The sequence below is a fragment of the Oncorhynchus nerka genome, linkage group LG10 (genome assembly GCF_034236695.1).
Source record: "Oncorhynchus nerka isolate Pitt River linkage group LG10, Oner_Uvic_2.0, whole genome shotgun sequence".
In the NCBI taxonomy this organism is placed as follows: Eukaryota; Metazoa; Chordata; class Actinopteri; order Salmoniformes; family Salmonidae; genus Oncorhynchus; species Oncorhynchus nerka.
Window position 1 is genome coordinate 101,723,853 of NC_088405.1, and position 10,464 is coordinate 101,734,316.

At 46.5% G+C, this 10,464-nt stretch overlaps 1 protein-coding gene across 1 annotated transcript; it reads right to left on the reverse strand.

Moving 5' to 3' along the window:
* Positions 1-605: 605 nt before the first annotated feature.
* On the reverse strand, positions 606-6,884 carry timm10b (translocase of inner mitochondrial membrane 10 homolog B (yeast)). The gene is made up of 3 exons (XM_029650228.2): positions 6,587-6,884; positions 6,365-6,460; positions 606-2,547 (listed from the first exon to the last, which is right to left on the reverse strand). Exons 1-3 carry the CDS (start codon positions 6,611-6,613, stop codon positions 1,717-1,719), a joined length of 954 nt encoding a protein of 317 aa, XP_029506088.1. The 5' UTR covers positions 6,614-6,884; the 3' UTR covers positions 606-1,716.
* Positions 6,885-10,464: the final 3,580 nt, after the last annotated feature.

Sequence of the window (10,464 nt, forward strand, 5' to 3'; positions counted from 1 at the left end):
TGTAAGGTCAATCTGAAATGATAAATGTAAGGTCCCCAAGAGTTCCATCATTCTTAAATGGAGAGTTTAGAAACGAAGACCTTCCTAGAAGGACCACCCGGCCAAACTGAGCAATCTGCAGCAACTCAATCTGACAAATCTCCAGAGATTTTTTTTTTAACCTTTATTTAACTAGGCAAGTCAGTTAAGAACAAATTCTTATTGTCAATGACGGCCTAGGAACAGTGGGTTAACTGCCTGTTCAGGGGCAGAACGACAGATTTGTACCTTGTCAGCTCGGGGATTTGAACTTGCAACCTTCCGGTAACTAGTCCAACGCTCTAACCACTAGGCTACCCTGCCGCCCCTTATTCTATCAGGCCTTTAGAATGGTCAGACGGAAGCCACTCCTCAGTTAAAGGCACATGACAGCCTGCTTGAAGTTTGCCAAAAGACACCTAAAGACACTCAGACCAGGAGAAACAAGATTGTCTTGTCCATGTCACTGCTTCTAACTCCTTCAGGGGACGAACAATTTCCCTCCTCCTCCTCAAAAAAAAAATCACACAGACAAACACATCATAGGAAAGAAGTTTGACAAGAAATCTAAAAATCACAACGACGACTTCCTCTCCAGAATCGTTTAATATTTGACAGAAAGGTATTTTTCCATCACGGTGCCTATACAGTAACACCAAGGTAAAATCACCATCAACAGATCTTTATTGCTGATGACCAAAGCACTTATCCTGTAGGGCAGTAAGGTGACACCCTTGATTCAGACAATTAGAGCTGACTGAAGACCTTGATTATTACAATGTTTCAGCAGGGCTGTATTAAAACCTTGCACTTCCAGTAGTTCTCCAGGATCCTTGGTTCAATTCTATAGATCACATACACTCAAGATGGCAGCTGAGAGTCCTGTGTGGTCAGGGTGGATGGTTGGGGGGGGGAGAGGGACATCACTGGTAGGAGCTGGGACTGTGACCGAAGCTGTACTGGGGTTAGGGCAGGGCCTGGGGTTAGGGCAGGGCCTGGGGTTAGGGCTGGGCCTGGGGTTAGGGCAGGGCCTGGGGTTAGGGCTGGGCCTGGGGTTAGGGCTGGGCCTGGGGTTAGGGCTGGGCCTGGGGTTAGGGCTGGGCCTGGGGTTAGGGCTGGGCCTGGGGTTAGGGCTGGGGTTAGGGCAGGGCCTGGGGTTAGGGCTGGGGCCTGGGGTTAGGGCTGGGGCCTGGGGTTAGGGCTGGGGCCTGGGGTTAGGGCAGGGCCTGGGGTTAGGGCAGGGCAGGGCCTGGGGTTAGGGCAGGGCAGGGCCTGGGGTTAGGGCAGGGCAGGGCCTGGGGTTAGGGCAGGGCAGGGCCTGGGGTTAGGGCAGGGCAGGGCCTGGGGTTAGGGCAGGGCAGGGCCTGGGGTTAGGGCAGGGCAGGGCCTGGGGTTAGGGCAGGGCAGGGCCTGGGGTTAGGGCAGGGCAGGGCCTGGGGTTAGGGCAGGGCAGGGCCTGGGGTTAGGCTCTGGGGTTAGGGCTGGGGTTAGGCTCTGGGGTTAGGGCTGGGCCTGGGGTTAGGGCAGGGCCTGGGGTTAGGGCAGGGCCTGGGGTTAGGGCAGGGCCTGGGGTTAGGGCTTGGTCTGGGGTTAGGGCTTATCTCTGTGTAACCATAAGAGTCACTATTGTAGGCGCTGGTGTCGCCTCTACAGGCACCATATGTAAATGTGGGCGGAACTAACATTACTGGTGCCTAGTTATCTACTAAGGTGGGGACCACTTGGTGCTGCACTGGGAACAGCAGTGACTGTGGATTGATCATGTCGAACAGGGGACAACTCTAAAATTGGGCCTGAAGTCAACCTGGTGAGCCCTACTCCAGTCACAGCCTGGGAGAGGGAGGAAGGCACCAGTGGTTCTGAGGCTGGGGTGGAGGGTGAGGCAGCTGCTAGTTTAACCTCTGTGGAGGTGGAGGAGGGGGTGGAGGGTGAGGCAGCTGCTAGTTTAACCTCTGTGGAGGTGGAGGAGAGGGTGGAGGGTGAGGCAGCTGCTAGTTTAACCTCTGTGGAGGTGGAGGAGGGAGTGGAGGGTGAGGCAGCTGCTAGTTTAACCTCTGTGGAGGTGGAGGAGAGGGTGGAGGGTGAGGCAGCTGCTAGTTTAACCTCTGTGGAGGTGGAGGAGGGAGTGGAGGGTGAGGCAGCTGCTAGTTTAACCTCTGTGGAGGTGGAGGAGGGGGTGGAGGGTGAGGCAGCTGGACCCAGGTCTGCAGAGAAATCTAAAACAGCAGGCTTTAAGACTGAGGCAGCCATCACTGATACCTCTGAAGCCGTCATAGCCTCACTTGTCCCCGGGGCAGGAGAGGAGGCTTTACCCCCGGTTGAGGCTATAGGTAGGCCTTGATCAGCCAAGTCAGGTGTCCCCTCCAGTGCACCTGCAGCCTCAGCCTCTGCTGTGACCAGCTCAGCGTTCTTCTTCTCCATCTCAGCCATGCGACGCTGCACCATCCCCGGCATCAGGTTGACATAGGTTCCCATCAGACGGTGGTTGGAGCGGATCAGCTTCCCGGCACAGCTGTCTGCACAGCGCTCCTAGAGGACGGGAGGGTAAACACAGGCTGGGTGTTAAACACATCTCATTCTAAATACAGAGTCCTTCAGTATCACAGTACAGCTCCCACTAATCTTATTATTATCCATTTCTTTCAACAGTCATTTGTGTCAGTGCAGTACATGTTGAGTGCCCTTCTCTATCTGAACATCTGTTGTTCATTTGTTTACAGAGAAATAGCACCATTTGTTCCAACAGTTTGTTAAGAGCTGGCAGCAAGCTGATAGGTCTGCTGTTAGAACCAGTAAAGGATGCTTTTACCGCTCTTGGGTAATGGAATGACTTGTGTCAGTGCAGTACATGGGTGGAGGGTGAGGCAGCTGCTAGTTTAACAGCTGGACCCAGACTTCCCTCCAGGCCTGAGGACAAAGACTTCCCTCCAGGCCTGAGGACAAAGACTTACCTACTGTGAAGCATGGGGGTGGAAACATCATGCTTTGGGGCTGTTTTTCTGCAAAGGGTCTAGCCCTCGGAGTGTGGTGTCAGGAAAACAACCTCACACTCAACGTCAACAAAACTAAGGAGATGATTGTGGACTTCAGGAAACAGCAGAGGGAACACCCCCCCTATCCACATCGATGGAACAGTAGTGGAGAGGGTAGCAAGTTTTAAGTTCCTCGGCATACTCATCATGGACAAACTGAATTGGTCCACTCACACAGACAGCGTCGTGAAGAAGGCGCAGCAGCAAGCCGAAGAAATTCGGCTTGTCACCAAAAGCACTCACAAACTTCTACAGATGCACAATCGAGAGCATCCTGTCGGGCTGTATCACCACCTGGTACGGCAACTGCTCCGCCCACAACCGTAAGGCTCTCCAGAGGGTAGTGAGGTCTGCACAACGCATCACCGGGGGCAAACTACCTGCCCTCCAGGACACCTACACCACCCGATGTCACAGGAAGGCCATAAAGATAATCAAGGACAACAACCACCTGAGCCACCTCACCCCGCTATCATCCAGAAGGCGAGGTCAGTACAGGTGCATCAAAGCTGGGACAGAGAGACTGAAAAACAGCTTCTATCTCAAGGTCATCAGACTGTTAAACAGCCACCACTAACATTCAGTGGCTGCTGCCAACACACTGTCATTGACACTGACCCAACTCTAGCCACTTTAATAATGGGAATAGATGGGAAATTATGTAAAATATATCACTAGCCACTTTAAACAATGCTACCTAATATAATGTTTACATACCCTACATTATTCATCTCATATGCATACGTATATACTGTACCCTATATCATCTACTGCATCTTTATGTAATACATGTATCACTAGCCACTTTAACTATGCCACTTTGTTTACATACTCATCTCATATGTATATACTGTACTCGATATCATCTACTGTAGAGCCTATGCTGCTCTGTACCATCACTCATTCATATATCTTTATGTACATATTCTTTATCCCCTTACACTGTGTATAAGACAGTAGTTTTGGAATTGTTAGTTAGATTACTTGTTGGTTATTACTGCATTTGTCGGAACTAGAAGCACAAGCATTTCGCTACACTCGCATTAACATCTGCTAACCATGTGTATGTGACAAATAAAATTTGATTTGATTTGATGTAAAGGAAAGAATGAATGGGGCCATGAATCGTGAGTTTTTTGAGTGAAAACCTCCTTCCATCAGCAAGGGCATTGAAGATGAAACCTGGCTGGGTCTTTCAGCATGACAATGATCCCAAACACACCGCCTGGGCAACGAAGGAGTGGCTTCGTAAGAAGCATTTCAAGGTCCTGGAGTGGCCTAGCCAGTCTCCAGATCTCAACCCCATAGAAAATCTTTGGAGGGAGTTGAAAGTCCGTGTTGCCCAGCAACAACCCCAAAACATCACTGCTCTAGAGGAGATCTGCATGGAGGAATGGGCCAAAATACCAGCAACAGTGTGTGAAAACCTTGAGAAGACTTACAGAAAATGTTTGACCTCTGTCATTGCCAACAAAGGGTATATAACAAAGTATTGAGATAAACTTTTGTTATTGACCAAATACTTATTTTCACCATAATTTGCAAATAAATCCATAAAAAATCCTACAATGTGATTTTCTGGATTTTTTTCCCTCATTTTGTCTGTCATAGTTGAAGTGTACCTATGATGAAAATTACAGGCCTCTCTCGTCTTTTTAAGTGGGAGAACTTGCACAATTGGTGGCTGACTAAATACTTTCTTTTTTAATGTTACTTACCCTACATTATTCATCTCATATGCATACGTATATACTGTACTCTACATCATCGACTGCATCCTTATGTAATACATGTATCACTAGCCACTTTAACTATGCCACTTTGTTTACTTTGTCTACATACTCATCTCATATGTATATACTGTACTCGATACCATCTACTGTATGCTGCTCTGTACCATCACTCACTCATATATCCTTATGTACATATTCCTTATCCCCTCATCCCCTTACACTGGGTATAAGACAATAGTTTTAGAATTGTTAGTTAGATTACTTGTTGGTTATCACTGCATTGTCGGAACTAGAAGCACAAGCATTTCGCTACACTCGCATTAACATCTGCTAACCATGTGTATGTGACAAATAAAATTTGATTTGATTTGATTTGACTGAGCAATCGTGGGAGGAGAGCCTTGGTCAGGGAGATGATCAAGAACCCGATAGTCACTCTGACAGAGCTCCTCTTTGGGAGAATCTTCCAGAAGGACAACCATCTCTGCAGCACTCAACCAATCTGGCCTTTTTGGTAGAGTGGCCAGACGGAAGCCACTCAGTAAAAGGCACATGGAGATTGCCAATAGGCACCTAAATGACTCTCAGATCCTGAGAAACAATATTGTCTGGTCTGATGAAACCTTGGCTTGAATGCCAAGTGTCTTGTCTGGAGGAAACCTGGCAGCATCCCTATGGTGAAGCATGGTGGTGGCAGCATCCCTATGGTGAAGCAGGGTGGTGGCAGCATCATGCTGCGAGGGATGTTTTTCAGCAGCAGGGACTGGGAGACTAGTCAGGATCGAGGTAAAGATGAGCAGAGCAAAGTACTGAGAGATCCTTGATGAAAATCTGCTCCAGAGAGCTCAGGACCTTCCAACAGGACAATGATCTTAAACACAGCCAAGACAAAGCAGGAGTGGCTTCGGGACAAGTCTCTGAATGTCCAGACTTGAACCCAATCAAACATCTCTGGAAAGACCTGAAAATAGCTGTTCCGCGACGCTCCCCAGCCAACCTGACAGAGCTTGAGAGGATCTGCAGAGAAGAATGGGAGAAACTCCCCAAATACAGAAGTGTACCAAACTTGTAGCATCTAGTAGACTCCAGGCTCTCTGTCAAAATGTGCTTCAACAAAGTACTGAGTAAAAGGTCTGAATACTTATTTAAATGTGATATTTCAGTTTTTTATTTTTAATACATTTGCACAAATTTCTAAACCTGTTTTTCCTTTGTCATTATGGGGTATTGTGTGTAGATCGCAAAGAGAAAATCTATTTTAGAATAAGGCTGTAACGTAACAAAATGTGGAAAATGTCAAGGGGTCTGAATACTTTCCGAATGCTGTGTGTACGTGTGTGTGTGTGTGTGTGTGTGTGTGTGTGTGTGTGTGTGTGTGTGTGTGTGTGTGTGTGTGTGTGTATATTCATTCAACAGGCTACATCGGTCAATACAAAAACTTTGAATGAGGAAACGACTTTGCCCTCTCACCTAAAAACAACCATCACTACACCACTGGGTAAAGACAGAGCCAGGTCCCTGAGGAGTTGATCTACCGAGCCCCATCTCTCACCCACAGCCATGTAACGAGCCAGGCCTCACCTCGTCCATGGTGAGACTTCTGTAGTTGAAGTTACTGGTGCATCTCTGGAAACAGATCTCTGTCATACGGTTGTAGACCATCAGAAAGTCTCGTAGCTAAAAAACAACCAAACATTAGTGATCAAAACACACAAAAAAAGCCTCGTCTTGGGAGTCATCACATGGCTACATCTATAACATGTCCGTTGATGAAAAAACACGGTCACATTGAGATGAACTTACGTTTCGTATTTGTGCTTCGGGCTCCATGGTGTAACGTCCACTCCAAATCGGCTAGTTAGCTTCACTAGCTTTGCAATGCGTTAGCGTTGAAATATATTGCCAGACTCTACGTTTATATTGAACATCCACACGATGTGCAATTCATGTATGAATACGTAAAAACATATAATAGTTACAATGAAGAGAACATACAACCCGAAAATAATCACGTTGATATGACAGAAAAGAGTAGCTTGACATTCAGGTTAGTGCTATTCGGTATCCCTAGGACGTACCTTCTTCTTCTGTGGTGTTATGCCGGTCCGCAAACAAACGTTAAATGTGCATGCCGCCACCTACTGTATGGGTAATGAACGGAGGGGAAAAAAATCCATTGCGGGAAAGGGGAAAACACAAATACAATACAAAAAATAAAATACATCCTTAAACCCATCCCACTCCTTCAGTCATAGTCCAGATCACATCCCTATACAGACTCAGGGGCCTGTGATGAAGGAGTCCCCAATCCACACCCACAATGCCTCTTTTCTCCTATTTCCTCTGTGCAGTTTATAACCAATGCTATAAACAATACAAAGTCCACCATTTTTTTAACATGTCAGGATCCTGTTGGCGAGGAACAGATGTCTCTAATCCAACTACCATGGTTTGTTCAACATTACTCCCTCCTTCCACTCTTCTCACCGCTGTCAGATAGGAGACAAGCTGGACAGCCCTTATTCTCAACGCCTCTGGATAGGAGACAAGCTGGACAGCCCTTATTCTCACTGCTGTCAGATAGGAGACAAGCTGGACAGCCCTTATTCTCACTGCTGTCAGATAGGAGACAAGCTGGACAGCCCTTATTCTCAACGCCTCTGGATAGGAGACAAGCTGGACAGCCCTTATTCTCACCGCTGTCAGATAGGAGACAAGCTGGACAGCCCTTATTCTCACTGCTGTCAGATAGGAGACAAGCTGGACAGCCCTTATTCTCAACGCCTCTGGATAGGAGACAAGCTGGACAGCCCTTATTCTCAACGCTGTCAGACTGGAGACAAGCTGGACAGCCCTTATTCTCACCGCTGTCAGATAGGAGACAAGCTGGACAGCCCTTATTCTGCTGTCAGATAGGAGACAAGCTGGACAGCCCTTATTCTCAACGCTGTCAGACTGGAGACAAGCTGGACAGCCCTTATTCTCACCGCTGTCAGATAGGAGACAAGCTGGACAGCCCGTATTCTCAATGCCTCTGGATAGGAGAGGTCAGCCAGAGTCAGCCAGCCTGTCAGTCAGTCAGTCAACCAGCCAGTCAACCAGCCACTCAGTCAACCAGCCACTCAGTCAACCAGCCAGCCAGTCAACCAGCCACTCAGTCAACGACCAAGTCCATATTATGTCAAGAAGAGCTCAAATACGCAAAGAGAAATGACAGTCCATCATTACTTTAAGACATGAAGTTCAGTCAATACGGAAACTTTGAAAGTTTCTTCAAATGCAGTCACAAAAACCATCAAGTCACAAAAACCATCAAGTCACAAAAACCATCAAGCGCTATGATGACTGGCTCTGATGAGGACCGCCACAGGAAAGGAAGACCCAGAGTTACCTCTGCTGCAGAGGATAAGTTCATTAGAGTTACCAGCCTCAGAAATTTCAGCCCAAATAAATGCTTCACAGAGGTCAAGTAACAGACACATCTCCACATCAACTGTTCAGAGGAGACTGTGTGAATCAGGCCTTCATGGTCAAATTGCTGCAAAGAAACCACTACTATTAAAAAAAAACATGTTTCCTTTATTTAACTAGGCAAGTCAGGTAAGAACAAATTCTTATTTACAATTACGGACTACACCGGCCAAACCCGGACGATGCTGGGCCAATTATACGCCTCCTTATGGGACTCCCAATCACGGCCGGGTGTGATTCTGTCTGGATTCGACCCAGGGTCTGTAGTGACGCCTCTCGCTCTAAGATGCAGTGACTTAGAACGCTGCGCCACTCGGGAGCCCTAAAGGACATCAATAATGAGAAGAGACTTGCTTGGGCCAAGAAACACGAGCAATGGACATTAGACCGGTGGAAATCTATCCTTTGGTGTAATGAGTCCAAATGACAGATTTTTGGTTCCAACAGTAGTGTCTTCATGAGACGCAGTGTAGCTGAACAGATGATCTCTGCATGTGGTTCCCACTGTGAAGCATGGAGGAGGTGGTGTGGAGGTGCTTTGATGGTGACACTGTGATTTATTTAGAATTCAAGGCACACTTAACCAGCATGGCAACCACAGTATTCTGCAGCGATATACCATCCCATCTGGTTTGGGCTTTGTGGGACTATAATTGGTTTTTCAACAGGGCAATGACCCAACACACCTCCAGGCTGTGTAAGGGCTATTTGACCAAGGAGAGTGATGGAGTGCTGCATCAGATGACCTCAACCCAATTGAGATGGTTTGGGATGAGTTGGACCGCAGAGTGAAGGAAAAGCAGTCAGCAAGTGCTCAGCATATGTGGGAACTCCTTCAAGACTGTTGGAAAAGCATTCCAGGTGAAGCTGGTTGAGAGAATGCCAATAGTGTGCAAACCTGTCAAGACAAACGATGTCTACTTTGAAGAATCTAAAATGTATTTTAATTTGTAACATTTTTTGGGGTTACTACCATGATCCCATGTGTGTTATTTCATAGTTTTGATGTCTTCACTACTACTCTACAATGTAGAAAATAGTAAAAATAAAGAAAAACCCTTGAATGAGGTGGTGTGTAAAAGTGTTCAGCATAGGAACTCCTTCAAGATTGTTGGAAAAGCATTCCGGGTGATAATGCCAAGAATGTGCAAAGCTGTCAAAGACAAAGGGTGTCTACTTCAAAGAATCTAAAATATATTTTTTATTTGTTTAACACTTTTTTGGTTACTACAGGATTCCATAGGTGTAATTTCATAGTCTTCACCAATATTCTACAATGTCAAATAGGTGTGTCCATACTTAACTGGGACTGTAAATGGGATTTTTTGGGATTGGATTTGTTTTTGCTGTCATTATGGGGTTTTGTGTAGATGGAGGGAACAAAAAAACGACATCCATTTTAAAACAAGGCTGTAACAAAATGTGGAAAAAGGGGTCTGAATACTTTGCAAAGGCACGAACTTCAGTTTTTAGAAAGAAAAGCTTGGGTCTACTTGGTTCACCCAGAAATACACATCCAAGTTTAGCTTTAATGAACCCCCCCCCCAAAACGATAATTTAAGAACTCCTTGATTGTGCTTTGCAGTATTCTCCAAGGTCATGAGCTAGCCAGGGTGTCTGTATAAAAACACCCAACTTCCACCTCATCTGAACATTAAGGACAACGGTCTGTTAGCCATCTATGGCTCGGTTCTCATCCATATAAAACGATGTTCCATCTAATGCAGGCGAGCCAATTCAGCCCGCTGGACTCCAGGCCACGAGTGTGTGGAACTAGATGCCCATTATAATGGACCTACACAGTAAATGGAGTCACCTTTCTGGCCTGCAAATGGCTTTTGAACAAATTGTAACGCCAAATGTGGCCCTCGAGCCAAAATTGCCTACCCCTGATGTATAGAGGTTGGGAAATGGCTGAATAAATGCCATCTTGGTCAAACTCACTAAGCACCAAACAGAACTGAAAATGGACTCCCAGAAACCGTATGTTTGAAAACGGACTCCCAGAAACAGTTGGTTTGAAAACCTTGCTAATGCATCAATACAGCCGATGTTTACGTTCAATAATTCCCCTACGTTCCGTTGGAAGAATAGAAGCTTTCAATATGTTCCATGATTGGTAGATTTGAAGACCATGCTTCTGTTAGAGATTCAATTCTGAATTGACCAACAAGTATCAGGAACTGTGCCAATAGTTCTAATAAGGACCA

What these genes read in the sequence shown, in the direction of transcription:
- timm10b (XM_029650228.2), bottom strand. Translation starts at nt 6,613, where the DNA reads ATGGAGCCCGAAGCACAAATACGAAAC. An exon ending in CCGAAGCACAAATACGAAAC is followed by an intron (nt 6,461 to 6,586) that starts GTAAGTTCATCT and finishes GTTGTTTTTTAG; the next exon opens with CTACGAGACTTTCTGATGGT. An exon ending in GAAGTCTCACCATGGACGAG is followed by an intron (nt 2,548 to 6,364) that starts GTGAGGCCTGGC and finishes CCCGTCCTCTAG; the next exon opens with GAGCGCTGTGCAGACAGCTG.